Raw genomic sequence first — 21,260 nt, 5'->3', positions numbered from 1 at the left:
ACAGATGGGCCAAAATCAGTAGGTACAGTTTACCCTACATAACGATTACATCGAAAACTCGTTCGATAATTTGATGATATTTCATAAATTAAAGCTCGTAACATATATAATTTGTGTTGTTCCATATAAAATGGTTCCTCTGTGATATCGGTACTTCATATGATTATAACACATTTTTATACGGATCAACACATTATTATTTTTTTAATAGGTAGGTACAATATTTTCCTAAGCCCATGAAATCCAACAGTTTAAAAGATATTTTTTTCACAATTTCAAATAGTAACCAAACATTATATTTGTTGACTGCTAACACTAAATAATAAATTAAATTTTTATTGGTTCCATAGCGTCCCCTAGTCGACATTACATACAAAAGTCTAATAATTTACTCTAAGGTAGTCTATTTTTTATCTATCTATGGTTGCGGTGTTGCTACATGTAAAGTAAGGACGCTAAGCTCAAATAATTTCGTGCACTGACCGGTTATTTCCTATCTCTATCGCACGCGCGTAATTATACTTATTGCTGTCCCGCCCATGATGCCAATAGGTATATTCCATTGTGCGAGCGGGTCAGCAATATAATTATGTGCGTGCGATAGAGATAGGAAATGACCGGTCAGTGCACGAAATTATTTGAGCTCAGCGTACTTTAAAACACTGTAATTTACACATAAAAGTGTTACAAGCATTAAATACGAATTAAAATTTGCTAAGAACGGAATTAATGCGTATACTCATTTGATATTTGGTAACACCGGTCAGTTTTCACGTTTTCAACATTTAAAGTAAGTAATGAATACTCAAAATACTGATTTCCCAAAAATAACTTCTAAGCACGTTTTGCCAGTAAATTGGAAAATCAAACTTTTCCCGAAGTTACCCCAATGTACCTTAATGAAATAAGTCAATACATGAGTTTTTTATCCTTCTTAGGAAGTTGAGTAACATATACTATGCAAACATAATTATTTTCCGAAAATCAGTACCTACTCATATCACATACTCGTACAAACAACTCGTCACTTTTATGGCAAAGATCAGACAAAAAAAACATACTTTAATATTTTAGAACTTTAATGACTGGTGTGTTGAATATCTTGAAGATCAACATACAGTCAAGAAATAAGGTCATTTAATATGGAAATTTTCAAACAAAGTGACCCGCGAAGTGGATATGTTTGCGCTTAGTCGAGTTTACTTCAGTAACAAAGGTCGCATCCTCTACAAGACAAAACAAAATTCAATTGTTTCCAATTAAGTTTTGTGCAATAAAATTTTATCCACCTGCGGAAATCAACACACCAATCATTTAAACAATAAATACAAGTACACTTTTGTAATGGATATTCACGCATACTTGTTTTCCTGAATGATCGACACAGGCTAACCATTCGTGAACCTTATTCCAACGGCATAAGGTCTACAAATAATTAGTAAAGATGTAAGTAGTGTCTACGTGGGACGTAGGACGTCTTCGACTTGAATGAGCTGCTCGATTGGTATGAGTGACAGCTCGCCGCCGAGCATAGGGGCCGGGACACCCTGGGAAACAATGATGGGCCATTTTATTCAAAGCTACTGTACGTTTTTTTTGAAGTGAAAACTTCTTTAGCGGCGCTGTGCACTTTTTCAGGTGGGGAAAAAATGTTAAACTCGAGACAACGTAAGACGATCACGTGACCGTAAGATTTTGATGGCCACTCATTTAGATGGCATTTAAATCAATAAAGAAAAACTCAATGACATGAAAAACTGTTACATGTAATGTCATTCTTTATTGATTTAAATGCCATCTAGTGAGTTTCGCTCTAATTGGTATTTATATAACTCGAGTACTAACAGTGATGTGCTTAGGGGTTTCAAGTAATTAACGCTAACGCTAGATGGCATTAACCTCAATTATACATAGTGCATTTTGAGTTTTCACTTCTGCCGGCACTCCCTGAGTGCTACCCGTTGTTTTTTTTGTTGATATTTTTATGTTAAGTATTTCTTCTCAGTACGTCGAGCTCTGAATGACCCACAGCTGACAGGTGACAATGTGCTGGTGACATTGGTCACGGGCGCAATTTTTTCCGTAGCCAGCTAGTAGTCCCAGCGAAAATACTGCTAAGGAGCGTACGCTTTACACAATAAGGCCTTGTCTCTATCCTCGTGCCGCCCAATATACATTAGGATGTACACTCAATGGAATGTCAACCTTTTTTTTTGTGTCGTAAAATTTTCGAACAAATGAAATTCAACCTAATTGAAAATACAACAAAATTCTAACTTCCTTGGCTATAATTTTGTATGGTGGGCGGCACGAGGCTATTTAACAGGATAGAACTGTCACAGCAGTACTGAACTATCAAACTAACAAGCCATACGAATCCAGCCACCTTCATATAACTGCAATTCAATAAAAAAAGCAAGAGCCCGATTCGGATTTTGTAATAGACATCTATTAGATATCTTTTAGACATCGCCAAGATACGATAACGATATGTTTAAGATCTAACCTGTCAAATTTGACATTTCCGCGATTCTGGAGATACTCTTGAACGATTTCCACAATATATTACTTAGAGATTTAATTCACATCTAATAGATATCAAACACGATCTATCGTAAAAGTGACATTGGTTGCCCGAATTGCGCTGCAAAAGAGAACTAGTTGAAATCTAAACTATAACGTATCTAGAATGGATCTAGTACGTGACGTCTCTTGTGAATATCTTGAAGTTCGAATACGGCAGTAAGTACTCACCATGCCATACTTGTCGGGGGTGACCGCGGGTACATTGCCCGCAGGCGCATGTTTTTCAGCCGCCGCTTCGCGCGCTTTCCGCAGTCCCAATGAGAATACTGCTACGGAGCGTACGCGCTTCACTAGCAACGCTTTGGCTCGGGATCGACCTGTTTCATTTGATGGTACATGATTAGAAGATAATACAATAAAATTTTATAACCAGGGATGGCCAATAGGGTCCTGTGATTTAAACAAAATAACTATGGGAAGGGAACACTCACGGAAATATCATAATAAGGTCGCGTGCGTTGCATCTCGAAAGGGCAAACGGAATCGGACTGCCAATATGGCGCACGCGAGGTGGTTGAGTGATTGGTTAGAGTGAATGTGATGAATGGTGAGTGTATGAAGATTAGAGAGTTCACACGTTCACAGACGTGTGTATGGAGGCTACACGTCTGTGTGAGAACTAAGGGCTGTGCTACAATTTGAAATTGTAGACGAAATGAAAAACACAATATGGCTTTTTAGAACAAAAAGTGTGAACGACGGGCAGACGTAGGAATCGGCAATGGAGGTAATCTGATAACTTTAAACGAGCAATTCTTGTATACATATTTATTTATTTATAAATATGTGTATATATTTCGGGGATCTCGGGAACGGCTCTAACGATTTCGATGAAATTTGCTATAAGGGGGGGTTTTCGGGGGCGAAAAATCGACCTAGCTAGGTTTTATCTCTGGGAAAACGCGCATTTTAGATTTTATATGTTTTCCGAGCAAAGCTCGGTCTCCCAGATATTAATGTTACTAACATTGAAGTTTGTTGCACAGGCTTCATTGTCATCATGTTAACAATGCATGAAGCCTGTACGAGTAAATGTAGAGCGAGAACGCTCAAAACTCGAAAGACTCCGTAGCCTATACGTATATATGTTTATCGGTACCAAAAACGGTCTTTTGTGACCGGGACGCAAGTCGACTAAGATGCACTATATGCACTGCTCGTGTTAAAACACAAGTGTAGGTATTACGAATGGCAGGTAAACAAGACATCGCAACTACCTTTGTCCTTAGGTTTGTCATCCTCGCTCGACGTGGCGCTGGCGTCGATAGATGGCGCAGTCGAAGGCACCGCGTTCAGGTCCGGCTCTGACCCGCCTGCGCTTACGCTGCCACTCAGCTCCTGACAACATGGAACAATTTTATATCTCATAATCCCTTTAAAAAAACTGGCAATTGTCACTTTGGCGAAACAGGCACCTTCTGGGCAGGCTCGCTCCATCGTAGGCCACGTCTTCGCCTCGGCTAGTCTGTGGCCATGAGTAAGCCCATTTATAATAATAAAAAAACAAGCAACGACGGTTGCAGTCCGGGAGTGCCGATAGAAGTGAAAACTCACCTCACTATGTTACCGACGCCCGGTAACAGATACATACGTTTAGCTGAGGTATTCTATTTATTTATTATATATTATTATCATTCTCAAATAAGATCACACTTTTTCATTGACATGTTTATTTACAATTACATACTGTCATGACAACGTCAAATTATTTGAACATAGGTAAAGAGTCTTGAAAAGGAGTTCGCAACATAAATGTCAAATAACATTGAGTTTTCTTTATTGATTTAAATGCCATCTAAATTATGAGTGGCCATCTAAACCTTACGCTCCTTACGGTCACGTGATCGCCTTACGCTGTCTCGAGTTTATCATTTTTTCCCCACCTTAAAAAGTGCCCAGCGCCGCTAAAGAAGTTTTCGCTTCAAAAACAGGGGCCAGCTAGGTAGGTATGTCTGTTGGGGCAGGCGTGGCTCACTCCGCGATTTCGTCGCGTCGCTACAAGTACCTACAAGTACATGCGGCCCACACCAATTTTGGCGTCTAACCATAGTAGTTGCCGCGCGCCGCTACGGAACGGATGCCTGCTCGCGCTTGCGCCGCCTAGCGGTCATGTCGTAATAGACGCCTTTTGTTAGAGAGTGAATTTTCTGTACCTAGTAAGTACTATTATTTATTGTGGTAGGGGTGCCGAGGTTGGCCCGTCATCTAAATCCGACAGACAAGGCATATCTCCGGGTTTTCGTAGTACATACATACACACATACAAATAATCACGCCTATTTCCCGAAGGGGTAGGCAGAGACCACGGATTTCCACTTGCTACGATCCTGATATACCTCTTTCACTTCCGTTATTTTCATAACATTCCTCATACACGTAGTGATGGGTAGGACATCAATTTAAAATGAGTTTGTATGAGTACCTCATTTTCTAAAATGAAGTACTACAATGTCTTACTTCAAATGAGGTGAGGTACTACCATTTTTTTAGCCTCAACCATTCCTCCGGCTTCAAAAAACTCCAACGGCAACAAAAAATATTTAATATATAGACATATTTATGCATTTTTAACTTCCTTTATAAATACACATAAATATTCAATTGGAGTGCAATTCTGGAGGTTAACAACAGAAGACATACATTTAAGAATTAAACTAAAGACATATAAAGTACCTGCATCCTACATAGCAACTTAATTTATTGATGCTTTTATGAACCTTCTTCTTATTTAGCTGTTTATTATTTTTATTGTTAGATTGTTCAGTATTAATCCTTGATACTATATATAATTTTAAGTTTAATAGTTATTCATATATTTCAATAAGTATTAACCATGAAACTACCATCTTTGTAGCAAACTAAGGAGAACAAATCCAATATCATTATCATTATTATATAGAAATGATTAACTTATCACCTAATAAATTAAGAGTATAAACAAAAGCACTATTAACTTTCGCGCGGTAATGCTACCGCCGGCAACATTTTACACTTCATTTTTATATGCAAAAGACACCAAGGACGACCCGCCGGTATATTTTATTGCGAAAACAATGTCCATATATTGTTATTTTGGTATAATTATAAGACTTATCACTATAAAACACAACTAAATTAGCTAATGAAAATTACGAACAAATTATTCTCGACGAAACTCTCATAACATGCTCATAACTAGACTACAAACACATGTCAAAATTATAAATGTTCGAGGTTGTTTACGAAGCAGGTTAACAAAAAGTATTACAAATTCACATCGTTAAAAAGTACATGAATTTTTCGGCTATGAAATTATATTTGCTGTTTTATTGATAAATTAATGTACATTATCATATATTGTGTACGCCACCATATGATACTTCAATAATTTAAATAATATTTTGGTCACTTAAACTGACTTAAAGGATAACGGTTTCTAAGCAAGCTTCGTAAATACCCAGCCATTTTGACAAGTAAGTAGCAATACTAAGTTCAAAATGGCGTAAGATGTATGAAAGCCTGCAGCGCTTACGCTTGTTGTCTTTCGTGTTTCATTTTCGGCGAGGCGATATTGAAACTGGGCGCGTGTCTGTCTCACTCCCTCTTTGAGTAAATCTAATTCATTGTTTCATTTTGAAAGAATTTTTGAGGGAATGTCCCAATGTCCCAGTCAGTGCGCGTAAGGGGGTGAGCGAAACTTCAACGAATTTCTCGGTGGACCTTTTGTCGTTGCAATAAGGTTTGTAGTTCGGCAGTTAACAGACTCATTTCCTCATTTGAATGTCGGCGAGTACCGAGCGGTTCGCGCGCTCGCGACTCTTGCGAGTTGTGAGTATTTGTGAGCGTCGCGCGTGTTGTGATGCGCGCGAGTAAATGAGTAAAATGAATAGAGGAGTGAAGTAAGACATTTTAGCGGTGTGAAGTACTGCGACAATTTAACATAATGAGCGGTACAAAAGAGGTGCCTCACGAGTGAGCAACTCAACACTACATACACGCTCGTTTTGGTATTAGTGATTGTGACCAGGGATGTTGCGAATATCCGCATCCGCATCCGCAACCGCGGAACTTCCGCATTATTTTCAACATCCGCATCCGCATCCGCATCGGCGTAAGCGGCGTAAGTGTGAGACTGCTAGGTAATTTAGTCATTAACCAAAAAAAAACCTATTAGAAATGAGCAGTCAAGCGTGAGTGGGACTTAATGTACGGAACCCTTGGAACGCGAGTCCGACTCGCACTTGGCCGGTTTTTTGAAATAAAAATTACTAAAATGTAATATTTGACGTATGGTACTATCTTGACATCCGCATCCGCTTCCGCGGATGTGAGCCTTTAAAAATCCGCATCCGCATCCGCCTCCGTGGATGTCAAAAAATCGGCATTCGCAACATCCCTGATTGTGATATATGGCACCTGTAGCGTAGGGTTGACCAACGGGCGGTGCTGTGTAGGATGCGGGATGCAGTGCGCCGAACGATGCAGAGGCTCGTCGCGGAGCCCGCGGACTCCCAGCAGCGATAATGGAGCACCTGGCGCCGCCTCCTATAAATGAACATGTGCCAGGCTTAAACAAAGCGCTGCCAACGTGACATTCTTTTATCAATAGATAGTATAAAACAAAGTCGCTTCCCGCTGTCTGTCCCTATGTATGCTTAGATCTTTAAAACTACGCAACGGATTTTGATGCGGTTTTTTTAAATAGAGTGATTTAAGAGGAAGGTTTATGTATAATTTGTCGCTAGTCGTAAATAAACGCTACCTAATTGAAAAGTAAAATACCTATATAACGTAACGAAAAACGAAGTCACATGATTATTTCCGTAGCTAACTTTTCATTTGGCGTTAACAATTATCGCGTAGCCTTGGTGTTTTAATAGAAGACACTTCAGTTTGTTTTATACCTATGTCACAAGTTTTCGATAAATTTATTTGATAATATATGCACCAACCTTCATATTATAGGCTCATTGGCGCCTAAAAGATCATGAGAAAGTGACATTTAAATATGACAAATAACGTTTATATAGTTGGTCAAACCAAATTTGTCAGTAAATAAGAACGAAATAAACTACCTAGTCATCCTTTTCTTTTGGGTGCTAGTACAGACCTCGTACTATATAGTGTAAGACAAAGATAGTATTATTCTCTCTGTCTATGTTTGAAATGCGACAGCCCTTTGACAAACTATAGGGTTAATAATTTACCTTTCGACGCAGCGGTTTGGTAGGACTGACATCTTGGAGCAGCTGCAACGACCCCGTGATCACGGGCGGCTCGGCGATCGACGCCGCCTTGGGCCTACAACATGCCGTTAACACAGCTCTAGATACTTCTTACACTTTTTATACAAAATAAATGGTTAGCTTGACTGGAGTGATCAAAGTTCAACCGATTTCAAAGTTTCCACAATACAGGCCGCGTAGCCAACACGCCAATCGCTTACGCTCCGTAGCGATCGAAACGTAACTGTTCTGTCATTGTCACACTAATATGGAAGAGTGATAGAGACTTGGAGGATATAATCAAACGGAGACGCCATGTCTGTAATTTTCTGTACAAAACAGTCTGCCGATTTTTGCGGGGGAGGGGAACGTCAAATGTATGCGTAACGTAAAAATAGCCATGTCAGATAAACGTCAGTCCATACATTGTGTATGACCGTTGGCCGCCTATTTTCGACAGAGGGGAAAGCCTGTTAATGGCTACTCCGTTTAGTTGTATCCTCCAAGGATAGAGAGACACAAAGCGATTCGATGGCGAAGCGATTCGATGGCGAAGCGATAGCGAGTGTCACCTTGGCTAGGCCGCCTGGTCGGATTTTCTAAGCAGGGGTCTACCGCGAAAATCAAATTTCGCAAATTGCGGGGATCTTTCTCTTTTACTCTAATAAAGACGTAATTAGAGTGTCAGAGAAAAAGCCCGCAATTGGCGAACTTCGATTTTCGCGGTTATAGCCCAGATCACCAAAGAATGGTGTGTGAATTATTATTTTTAATAATCTAATATAATTAAAATTGGTCGAGTGTATCACAATGCACTTACAGTTTTTTTAATTTGTATAAATAAAACAATAGAAGAGTGTACATAGTTAGTTAAAATATTTCACGTGCAACAATTAGAGTAGATGCTTAGAAGAAGAAATATAGCGGATATATAGAAATATACACGGATAGCGATTTGGAAAAGTAGAGTAAATAAAATAACCAAAACTCAGTACAGTAAGCAGCAGAAGTTGCTAAGCGGGCGAGGTGTTCAAAATTACCTTGACGCGTTCTTATTCTCTTAACAATAGTCGCGTCAAGACCATTTTGAACACCTCGCCCGCTTAACAACTATTGCTGCTGACTGTACATACATCGATAGATGAAGGTTAATAAAAAAAAAGATAAATAAAAGCGTACAAGCTAATCTGAGGGTCTACCGGCAATATCGAAAAATCGTTATCTGCCTCTCTTTCGCTCTTGTCTATTCGAGCGATAGAGGCAGATACCGATTTTCGATATTTCGACGTTGGCGGTAGGCCCCCAAATCAGGAGAACAGAATTCAAACCTCAAGAAGACCATTTAAAATATATATATTTGAACATTACCTTTGTGTCTCGTACAATTGTAAACTTTGAGGTGTATAAAAAAGAGTCAAAACAAACTATAGCTTTAGTTAAAAACGTTTATTGCAAATTAATATAAACAAAAAAATAATACAAGCGTTACATTTTAAAACTGAAATTGAGGTAAATAAATAAGATCATTAGTTAAAATATTGTTCTTAACTACACACCGATCCAGGCATTACTTGTACCAAATCAACTGAAAACGAAAACAAAAAACCAAAATTAATACTTTTAGCTTTATAACATTCCCTAGGCTAAGTCATGCGAATAGACAATTAAATGTCATTTGAACTTATACTTTAGATAATTTAGATAAAATAATGTAAAGAAAAATACCAAGTGACTGCAGATGTAGCGCATAGTTATTTTCCATCGTATTTTTTCGGAAACGTTTGTATTTGTCATGCTACTTTAGTCAATGACAGTACTTTTTGTACCGAGACTGACTGAAATAGCAAGACTTTCCGTGAAAATACGATGGAAAATAATTATGCACTAAGGTAAACGTACTAGTGCTCGACATGCTAATGCCCATAGATGACACCCTGCTGTCACCCCTATTGACAATTACTTAAGTTTCAAGATGACATGTACTGGGACCGCGTCGAGCACCAGTACGTTTACCTTATATCTTTACGTCGTTCGATCATACGATTCCATAGATACAAAAAAAGTTAGGTATATATTGAAGGAATGACTAATTCACGTGGTTTTTTTTGATTTACGAACATTATTTTAAGAACCGAATGGAATTTGCTAGTGTTCTAGTTTGAAGTGTTTATTCTGCTACAGTTCCCTGTAGTGTCTCTACACTACTTTAATAAAATAATTTGATTTGTTACATAGTGGTATAAATTCGAAGCCAGCTGTTTATACCGTAACAATATTGTATTTGCACCAGCATCATGCTGAGATGAGCGATTTCGTGGCACTTTAATCTTATTTTGTGTTTTCTTTCATATTATGTATTGTCTCGTTTGTGTTTACGAATAAAAAGTTATTCTATTCTATGTGGCCTTTGCCACGTTGCGGAAGTAAGCTGCTTGTAGCGATATTATCTCGCCAAATAATTATAATCTTGTCAGGTCTTGCTATCGTGGCTAACATCTAGTCATTCAAACATTCCCATTTGGGCGTGGTGGGTGTGACGGTGCGCGGCGTGACGACGGACTCCCGTCGTCCACTGCCTATACATTCTAAGCTACTACCGTGACCACAGACAAGATATCCTCCAGACTGAGCAAAGTAGTGCTACCCCCTCTGCCACCAATATACGGTAGTTTTACTCCATTTTCGAGTCAAAGTGTCTTTGTGTGACGTCCGTGTCTTTGAACGGACCAATCACGGCACGGGACTCGCTCACCTCGTCCCCCGCACTCCAGTATTTTTGGCAGCATCGGTTTCATGAAATAATTGCTCTGAACTCCGTCTAGAGGATTCCTAGTCTATGACCGTGACTAACTAGTCATTCAACCATTCCCATTCAGCGACTCACTCACAGCTCTGACCTGATTGTCTTGCTGCTTGGGCGTGCTGGGGGTGACAGTGCGCGATGACTGACGCATGCGTCCACCGACTATACATTCTAAGCTACTACCGTGGCTAACTAATCATTCAACCATTCCCATTCAGCGACTCACTCACAGCTCTGACCTGATTGTCTTGCTGCTTGGGCGTGCTGGGGGTGACAGTGCGCGATGACTGACGCATGCGTCCACCGACTATACATTCTAAGCTACTACCGTGGCTAACTAATCATTCAACCATTCCCATTCAGCGACTCACTCACAGCTCTGACCTGATTGTCTTGCTGCTTGGGCGTGGTGGGGGTGACAGTGCGCGGGGACGGACGCACGTCGTCCACCGACTATACATTCTAAGCTACTACCGTGGCTAACTAATCATTCAACCATTCCCATTCAGCGACTCACTCACAGCTCTGACCTGATTGTCTTGCTGCTTGGGCGTGGTGGGGGTGACAGTGCGCGATGACTGACGCATGCGTCCACCGACTATACATTCTAAGCTACTACCGTGGCTAACTAATCATTCAACCATTCCCATTCAGCGACTCACTCACAGCTCTGACCTGATTGTCTTGCTGCTTGGGCGTGGTGGAGGTGACAGTGCGCGATGACTGACGCATGCGTCCACCGACTATACATTCTAAGCTACTACCGTGGCTAACTAATCATTCAACCATTCCCATTCAGCGACTCACTCACAGCTCTGACCTGATTGTCTTGCTGCTTGGGCGTGGTGGGGGTGACAGTGCGCGATGACTGACGCATGCGTCCACCGACTATACATTCTAAGCTACTACCGTGGCTAACTAATCATTCAACCATTCTCATTCAGCGACTCACTCACAGCTCTGACCTGATTGTCTTGCTGCTTGGGCGTGGTGGGGGTGACAGTGCGCGATGACTGACGCATGCGTCCACCGACTATACATTCTAAGCTACTACCGTGGCTAACTAATCATTCAACCATTCCCATTCAGCGACTCACTCACAGCTCTGACCTGATTGTCTTGCTGCTTGGGCGTGGTGGGGGTGACAGTGCGCGATGACTGACGCATGCGTCCACCGACTATACATTCTAAGCTACTACCGTGGCTAACTAATCATTCAACCATTCCCATTCAGCGACTCACTCACAGCTCTGACCTGATTGTCTTGCTGCTTGGGCGTGGTGGGGGTGACAGTGCGCGATGACTGACGCATGCGTCCACCGACTATACATTCTAAGCTACTACCGTGGCTAACTAATCATTCAACCATTCCCATTCAGCGACTCACTCACAGCTCTGACCTGAAGGGCGGGATCTCTGGTATCTTGCCGATGTTGATCTTCTTCTTGTCGGGCGGCTTGTCCTGCTGCTTGGGCGTGGTGGGGGTGATGGTGCGGGGGGTGTTGCGGGAGGAGGGGCGCATGTCGTCCACGGACGGATACTCCGACTGGGAAACGATTGATAAGCCATCAGATATATAGGGTGGATTTTCTTTTTGGGTCAGTGAGGGCAGCTACCAGATCCCGTGCTGCGACGAGAAAACTGACTTAGAAGACCTTCCCTCGATTTCAAATGAAGATTGGCTTTTACAGATTTTGGAAAAAACATACAGGGTGCGAGAAAAAGGTAATTTTTGACATACTTTTTTTTTGATACCAATCGATCCCATTCCTATTGAGGATCAAAAGCTTGTATGTAGGCGTGTTCAGATAATTGTGAGCACCTTGGCCGCTCCGATCTGATGGCGACTGTACAGTCAGCAGCAGAGGTTGCTAAGCGGATGAGGTGGTCAAAATGATCTTGACGCGACTTTATTGTTAAGAGAATATTAAGAGCGTGTCAAGATAATTTTGAACAGCTCGCCCGCTTAGAAACTTCTGTTGCTGACTGTACCATAAGTGGTGCGTGGGCTTTGATTCTCATCGCTGGAACTGCACTTTGGTAGCGAGCCATTTCACCAGATTTTTTACTGTTTCTTAACCTAAATAAAATGTGACTGATTCTGATTCTCAAGATCAAGTCACTTAATAACATGCATAGACTGTATATCCTACAGATTAAAATACAAAATTGATATACTATATATTAGATGATAGTAACTATATTACGAGTATATAAGTGAGTGGGCGTTGATGGCCTATCGTAGCTGGAACTCAAATTTGGCCATCGCCGCAGCAAGCCCACCAAAGTTTTTTTATTTTTATTTAGAGTACGAGTACTTATCATGTTAGGAATGGGACTCAGTAGTACTCAGTACCTTGGTACTTGGTAAGTACTTTGGTACTGAGTACTGCAAGTAATTTAATACTGGCGCAGTCCGGTAGGATGTCAATACAAAATTATTATGGTAGTTACCATAAGTGGTGCGTGGGCGTTTTTGATGGCCTCTCGTCGCTGAAACTCCACCTTGGCCATCTCGGTGGCAAGCCAGCCGGGAATTTCCGGGATAGCCAGGCGCAGGGCCAGCACTATCATGAGGATCAGGTGCTGTAAAATAGATAGAATACTCTTTATTGGCACACCTCAGTAAAAAGATAGAAAAGAAAAGAATTGATTAAATGTAGACGCAGACAACAGGCAAAATAATAAGGTAACTTTAAAATATTATTCTAAAAAACGTTTGGGTTTGATGTTTGACTTTGTAAGTTACAAATTAGCTACTGTAGTATGGGAAAGTAGTACTTTGAGTTTAGGCGAACAATGATGCACTTCGTTGTTTGTCAAGTGTACAAACTATAAAAAAATAATTAACGGTCATAATAACAAGAAGGCATCACTCCTAAGTCCTAAACAGCCTTAACGAAGTTTTGGCACCTACTAGATTAATTACAGTCGTTTTAGATTTTCTATTGATTCTACAAATGTTTTCATAAATTTGAGAAGCATATAGAATTTTTGAAGTACCATACCTCAAGCGCTACGATGACCAGTATAGTCTGAGCTGGGGTAGCGTCAGGTAGCAGCCTGTGCACGGGTCCTGATAAACCGATCAGAGCACAGTTCACTAGCACGGCCACTGCAACCATCGCTTCCATCGCGCTCTGAAAAATTCACAAATATTGTTTAGAGAAAAAATGGAGCAATATGGCCAGAAAAGTAAGAGCCGCAAAACAAGGCCATAAATGTCGGGAATTACAATTGTATTACTCGTAAAGCTTATTTGCCCATCTTCAGAATCATAAAGATTCCTCTCTTTCCTGATGATGGACTGAAGTCTGTTAGACAGGCAAACAACATGGGAAGTTGACACTATAGTTGCCGCAGACCCGCAAATCCCGCGCTCGTAATTCTGCTAAAAGCGGTCATTGCGCCACGTGGCACAATTTAAACGAGGATTTCGTTATTCAGTTGTGGACATAGAGCTGCCAAAGGGAATGCGGAGGAGAGTAGTGCTAGTGTACAGCCTGTAGAGTAGGACAGTAGTCACCTGCCAGCTGCCGATGCTGCTGACTCGCTCGCCGAACGGCCGCTGCGCCACGTGGCACAGTGGATCTCGGCCTCGTTGTTAAGTTGTGGACATAGAGCTGCCAAAGGGAATGCGGAGGAGAGTAGTACTAGTGTATAGTCTGTAGAGTAGGACAGTAGTCACCTGCCAGCTGCCGATGCTGCTGACTCGCTCGCCGAACGGCCGCTGCGCCACGTGGCACAGCTTGAAGGCATCGGCGCGGATTTCGGCCGCGTTGTTCAGTTGTGGACATATAGCTGCCAAAGGGAATGCGGAGGAGAGTAGTACTAGTGTATAGCGTGTAGAGTAGGACAGTAGTCACCTGTCAGCTGCCGATGCTGCTGACTCGCTCGCCGAACGGCCGCTGCGCCACGTGGCACAGCTTGAAGGCGTCGGCGCAGATCTCGGCCTCGTTGTTCAGTTGTGGACATATAGCTGCCAGTGGGGATGGGGAAGAAAGTAGTACTAGTGTTTAGCCTTTAGAGTAGGACAGTAGACAGTAGTCACCTGCCAGCTGCCGATGCTGCTGACTCGCTCGCCGAACGGCCGCTGCGCCACGTGGCACAGCTTGAAGGCGTCGGCGCGGATCTCGGCCTCGTTGTTCAGTTGTGGACATAGAGCTGCCAAAGGGAATGCGGAGGAGAGTAGTACTAGTGTACAGCCTGTAGAGTAGGACAGTAGTCACCTGCCAGCTGCCGATGCTGCTGACTCGCTCGCCGAACGGCCGCTGCGCCACGTGGCACAGCTTGAAGGCGTCGGCGCGGATCTCGGCCGCGTTGTTCAGTTGCGCGCATAACGCTGCCAGTGGGAATGCGGATGAGAATAGAACGACGTGCCCGAGTTGAGTTAGCATTTCGAGGTATTCCGCGAACGTGCCTTCGTACTGGAAAATATAAAAAAATAACTATATACATACATATAGAGGTAGGATGTGACTCATGTGAGGCGTTAAATAGTCGTGTCTTATATTACACGGGTAAATTTTTACCAATTTTTACCTATTATCTAAGTATTTTATCAAAAATTATCACACGACATGCACAAATACTCACACTTACACTGTACGATTGTTTCCGACGTACGTAAATACTTCTTCGTAAATATATTCTTTGTTGTGACCTGGGTCCCGGCAGAAAATCAGTGCTTTGCTCGAAAGAGCGAAGCGTATCACTGAGCCGTGACCCTTTTGTCCTGCTGCAACGCACACAGTTTGTACCTACCTACCTACTTTTATTAAATTTTACTTTTGTACCTACTCATTTCTATGTTATTTTCTTTGTTAGTGTAATAATTGTTTTGTTTTTTTTTTCCTTTTCTTCTGTTATGATGATTGTGTGTAAATTTATATTGTGTGTCATTGCAGCTGTCAAATAAATGATTTATTTATGTATCTATCTATTACTGAATTAGGCAGGTGGCCAAATTGACAGAATAGTAAATATTAACTATAGTTAGAATTTCATAATATTTCCAAATGTTACGAAAGAGCTCCTGCCAATCGGAAATGTTGTTAAATTCTTCCAATAGACACATATATCATGAATAGCTATAGTAATAACAAAAATGTAAGAATCCACCGCATCGTAAGAAATTTAAACTCGCAACTTGGAACTGAATCTGGACTACCGATGTTTGCTAGACCTCGGTGAACTATTCCACCGAAAACTATATAGTTTAGGTTTTAAAGAATGTCTTTTAAAAGCATTACTAGCATTAGCATTACCATATAACTGTGGAGAAAAGGAAAGGAAGTGAGGTCTTTTTGCCCAATAGTGGGACACTAAACCAGGCTAACGAAAAAAAATATATATAACTAGGTACCTTAAACAGCTGTGATTCAAGTTCCGCTTGATGTATAACCTTTTGACCGACGCTCGTCTCAGAGTCGCGTCTCTCTTCGCCGTTACCGACTTGATTCGGCGTTGGGGAGTCTGTCTTTTTACTGTCGAATATCTCCGTTATTTGTGCCGCTGTCGGGGCTGAAATAAAGATAAATATCTGGGAGACCGAGCTTTGCTCGGAAAACATAAAAAACTCCCATATAGCAAATTTCATCGTAATCGTTAGAGCCGTTTCCGAGATCCCCGAAATATATATACATACATGAATTGCCCGTTTAAATAAGAAATAAATTTAAAGGTAACGAGAGTAACAAAAACTTTAAAATCGCAAACCTTATGAAAATAAATAAACTATAAAGTCCTTCAATAGGGTTGCCCGGTCGAAGTATTTACCAGATGGCGCCAGCATGGCTTGGCCTGTCGATGCCCAGAATAGTGTCAGATTTTTGTTTTTTTTTTTTAGGAATTTCATGCCCTGGATGCCAGCCCTTTAAGCCAAATCTCATGGAAAAGGGGCAAGCTATGATGGCGCCACCTATGCAAACCTTTGACAGTTGCCAACCCGATGGTAAGTACCTAGTTACTACTTACTTTTCGTAGGACTGAGGGCTCCAAACACGTCGACGCAGATTTTGGCCAACCTCAAGTTCTCAATCAAATAAGGCAGGGCAGACTCTTTCAGGTTGCCTATGATTTGTCTCGTTATAAGCAAAACTGCTAGTTGCTGAAATAAATAACGGTACCTATTTTAAAAATACAGATACAAATTAATTCATTAAAATATAACTTACGGATATAGAATTATACACTTGCAATAAATGATCGACCGAACCTGAACTGTTAACGGTCTTCTAATGGCAACGAGACGATTCTAACAAATAGGAAACTCAATGAAGTTGTGTTGTTGAAACACTTAAGTTATCACCTATATAGCTTCGTTATATAGCTTCGGTCTCCATCATCAAATTAGCTTGATGTTATTATAAATATACATTTCATAAGTATACCAAATTTGAACGCAACAAAATGTGAAAAAGTGGTTAAATTCTTATAGTCTGTGCGGAAAGAGTAGAGTCGTGAAATGTATGGGGCCCAATACATTCCACGACTCTTCGCTTTCCGCACAGACTCTAGGATAAGATGCAAGTTTTTTTCCAGAAACTAAAAAAAAAATTATATCTCTTCATCATCATCATAGGCCTTTGCGTCTATTGCAGACGATTGATGCATTGCTGTTTAGACAACGGGTTTGGTGACTGTGGAGGCCGATGCGTGAGCGGCCCGACCTCCCACATTTTTGGCAGAGGAAGCTAAAAATAAGAAATTTTGTGGCACTTGTATATTTACCTCTTTTAACTTATCCATATCCTGAAGATAAAACGCAATGTAGAACAAACTCATGAACGAGTTCACAAATTGAAACTGAAATGAAAAACAAATTATTTGAACACTGTCAGATACAGTTGAACACAATAAAAAGCGTACCACGCGTGTATTCATGTCTTCTGTGGTTTCTACATGAAAATAATGTGAAATCTAATCAATGTTTAATTTTAGAGTTTTATTACAAAGCTATATTTACCGATTATAATTCGCATGCTAAATTTAGTAAGCGTGTTAAGATGTTTTTGGCTTGGTTTTGATTGTAAACGAACAACGATTTCTAAATTATTAATAAGTTCTGTTAGGTACTGAAAATCATCCGTGACACTATTTTTCTACCAATTGTTTCTAGCAATTGTGTTTTGAAAATACACTAAATGGCAATTCAAACAGAACATCATTACTCCTCTTATGTTACCCTGACATTTTTCCACGGCTCACTTTGGGGAGACTACAGTCCGCTTGGTCGGCCACATAAAATAAATCAGGATTTTTATTATGTTCCATATTAATAACTTATATTCAGACGTTCATTGACAAAATGTGAATGTACGCATATGAAGCAAAGTTCCAATATCATTGATTGATATTCAATTATTCCTTGTGTGTCTAAAATTACAGAAACATAAAATATAATAATAAACCAATCAAAACTCGGCCAGTATCATGCACAAAAAAAACGCGTGCTATGCCAGAATACCCTGTGCATTAAATTATATATCTGTTAATAACCTTTCATTGTCTATGGCAAGCAAAGCGTGGTGATTTAGCTCGTCTTTAGCATGGCGTTTAGTTTACAGCGTTTAAATACAAACCAATGCTATTTTCACAATCAGATGGTTCTCATACTTTGTCTCGAGACGATAGTTTTCTGTTTAAAACAAAATCGGGATGTGTCATTTCAGTGTTACCATTTTAAATATATTTGTCGTTTTTTTAGGTCCAGTCCCATTTGGTAAGCAATAAAAAAGAAAATTATACGCTATAAGTTTCCCTCTAATTATATGTAGATTACTTCCTAGCTAGATCACTAAAACTAAGTATTTAGGTATGTAATTTAGTTAAACTACTTAGAACAAAATTTAGGATACAGAATCTATTGTAAGGTGGTGCAAATTTTATAATAACTATACTGAATTGAAGGAAATGGGAATCGTAGACAAAGTATAGTTCAATATCATGCATAAATATTTCAAATCTATAAGATACAGTAATGTATAAGGTAAGATGAGGTAGTATCACACTAATTTTGAGGCAAAATCGAACAATTCCACACTTTCAAATGAAATCCAAACAAAAAAACAAACATTCGAGATATGTATGAATATCCACATTACATTTACTAATATGAGAAAAGGATTCCATAAGTTGTATGATGCATGGGTGCCAATGAAATTTTTTTAGATAATTATAGAATATTTATTATTTCACTTCTTCAAAACTCGATATAACGTGAAGATTACCAAGTACATGCAAAAAGGATTTAATGAGTTTAGTTCCACTAAAATGTATATAAACGTCATATACTGGAACAAAAAATTTCATTGCATTCGGCTGACGTCATAACACCTAGACCGGGCCACGGGAGCATTAGTCCGAATTTATTGAGTATGTATATGCAACATAAATATGTCTTGGCCGTTTTTCTGTAGGTTAGATATATTGCTAGCTGCTAGCAGTGCCTATCTAAATCTTTTCAGGACTACGAAATAGTGAGTGTGATGGACAGATAAAATATTTTGAAAATTGTAATTTCAAGTACTTCATACTAAAAATGAGCGTGGATACTAATACATAATCAAAAAACTAAACATACTAGGACAGAATTCCATCGTACCTTTGTCGTTGAGCCACCTCGCTATCCGGGCGTATGCCTCCTCCTCCAAAAATATTATGATGGCCAAAAATGCCCGGGGCACAAAATTAAAATAACCTATTTTGTTTTCCCACCAATCCTGCAACAAAAAATTATGCCACCATTATCATCAAATTTTATTCTTTTGGGTCCCAGAGGCCTTTATAAAGCCTTAATTCCATTTTTGTTTCCGCCCTGTTACTGGGCATGTGGTCTCTCTCTACTATACCTGCATGTGCAACAGTGTGAAGGTGACGACAGTAGCGACCACTAGACACAGCAGAGTGACCGGGAAGGAGACCCCGTGCCGCCATAATCTGCGTTTCCATGTCGGGTATTCGGGCTCGGGCCGCCCTGTTACTGGACTTGTGGTCTCTCTCTACTATACCTGCATGTGCAACAGTGTGAAGGTGACGACAGTAGCGACCACTAGACACAGCAGAGTGACCGGGAAGGACACCCCGTGCCGCCATAATCTACGTTTCCATGCCGGGTATTCGGGCTCGGGCCGCCCTGTTACTGGGCTTGTGCTCATTTCTCCCTGGCGAAAGAACATTTTAGGTCAAAATTGGGGATACATAAAACACATTTTTTTCTACAGGGCTATAACCGCGATAATGGAAGTTCGCTAATTGCCGGCATTTTTCTCTGTCACTCCAATTACGCCTTCATCCTCCAGTAAAAGAGAAAGTTCCTCGCAATTTGCGATTTTCGGTTTGCGCGGTAGCCCCTCTGATTTGCCGGTTAATAATTCGGGCGCACTCGGCTCACGTCTGCCCCGGGAAATAATTATGTATTAAGTAAGGCGAGCGGTAACGAAAGAGACCGCGTCATTAGATAGTGTGCGACAACATCATTTGCGACATTCCGCTGTCGAACATCAGTTGTCTATTCTGTAGATAACAGAAAAATAACTATAAACTCATGACACACTATGACATTGACAACATTATTAAAATATCAGATAGATTAGATCAGTCAGATTTTATATTTACCTGAAATAAAGGCCTCGGCTCCACTAAAAGTTCAGATCTCTGATCCAATGTTCCCCATTTATATGCCAGCGCATTTGAATACCTGAAAATACGTAAAATATTTTCTAAATTATAGTACATTTTCCCTGTATTATATTTATACTTTATTTCATCACTAGCGACCCGCCCCGGCTTCGCACGGGTTAACAAATTATACATAAACCTTCCTCTTGAATCACTCTATCTACTTATTTAAAAAAAACCGCATCAAAATCCGTTGTCTAATTTTAGTTTTACAGATCTAAGCAAAAGCATACATACAGACAGACAGACAGCGGGAAGCGACTTTGTTTTATATATATATAGATATGTAGTGATATTACCTCTTCCATGTCTCCAAATAAACGCAGGCCCACAGTACGTTAAACAAGGAAAATAAAACGTGGGCGATATCTTTCCAATTCTCATTGGCAGTGCCCAACCAAATCTGAAACGAAAGGATGTTTTGATGTTGAATTTGGTTATTTATTACAATAGGCTACATGACTAATTTTCAGTTATGGTATCAATCGATCAGGTTTGTTTTTAGGATCAAATGTCTATATGGGACCCATTGCATTAAAGCAAAAAAAAAGTCAGAAATTATAGTCAAAGTCCGACAGTCGCACTTCACTCGCGAAACGCCCTAAACAAAACGATAAGGGAACGTGACGTCAAGGTCTCTGGGAGTATGGACAAAACAAGAAAATTGCGTTTTTGTCGGTGAAATATTGCGTTTATGTATATAGTTGCTATACAATATTTTTTTGGATGAAATGTAAGGAATCGAATGGTACCCTTACTTTTATCGTTTTTGGAAGTTAAATTAAAAAAACTTAAATTTTGAATGTTCAGGTCCTGTATTTTTGTAATTTTTCAATATTTTATTTTAATATCCACATCGTGATATCGTGATAAATTGCTCGTTTGCTATCTATTTTACTAGATTTTGTTATAAAATTCAACATGTGTCATCATCCCTATTAGATACAGTTAATAATGTGTAATGTGTGTGTAATGTGTAAAAATCG

At 40.2% G+C, this 21,260-nt stretch overlaps 1 protein-coding gene across 1 annotated transcript in view; it reads right to left on the bottom strand.

Moving 5' to 3' along the window:
- Positions 1 to 1,450: 1,450 nt before the first annotated feature.
- LOC134660811 (anoctamin-8-like) overlaps positions 1,451 to 21,260 on the bottom strand; it is a 35,328-nt gene continuing 15,518 nt past the window's right edge. Inside the window, exons 8-24 of the mRNA XM_063516618.1 lie at positions 20,574 to 20,677; positions 20,212 to 20,293; positions 19,605 to 19,757; positions 19,199 to 19,316; positions 18,177 to 18,232; positions 17,326 to 17,400; positions 16,570 to 16,702; positions 15,959 to 16,116; positions 14,823 to 15,020; positions 13,602 to 13,733; positions 13,048 to 13,179; positions 11,985 to 12,139; positions 7,773 to 7,866; positions 6,982 to 7,110; positions 3,804 to 3,924; positions 2,755 to 2,903; positions 1,451 to 1,547 (exon numbers count right to left, since the gene is read on the bottom strand). Of these exons, the coding sequence (XP_063372688.1) occupies positions 1,458 to 1,547; positions 2,755 to 2,903; positions 3,804 to 3,924; positions 6,982 to 7,110; positions 7,773 to 7,866; positions 11,985 to 12,139; positions 13,048 to 13,179; positions 13,602 to 13,733; positions 14,823 to 15,020; positions 15,959 to 16,116; positions 16,570 to 16,702; positions 17,326 to 17,400; positions 18,177 to 18,232; positions 19,199 to 19,316; positions 19,605 to 19,757; positions 20,212 to 20,293; positions 20,574 to 20,677 (2,079 nt within the window). The 3' untranslated portion in view covers positions 1,451 to 1,457. The remainder of the gene's footprint in view (positions 1,548 to 2,754; positions 2,904 to 3,803; positions 3,925 to 6,981; positions 7,111 to 7,772; positions 7,867 to 11,984; positions 12,140 to 13,047; positions 13,180 to 13,601; positions 13,734 to 14,822; positions 15,021 to 15,958; positions 16,117 to 16,569; positions 16,703 to 17,325; positions 17,401 to 18,176; positions 18,233 to 19,198; positions 19,317 to 19,604; positions 19,758 to 20,211; positions 20,294 to 20,573; positions 20,678 to 21,260) is intronic.

This window comes from Cydia amplana, chromosome 2 (genome assembly GCF_948474715.1).
Source record: "Cydia amplana chromosome 2, ilCydAmpl1.1, whole genome shotgun sequence".
Taxonomy (NCBI): Eukaryota; Metazoa; Arthropoda; class Insecta; order Lepidoptera; family Tortricidae; genus Cydia; species Cydia amplana.
This window is presented reverse-complemented; position numbering and strand designations above follow the sequence as displayed.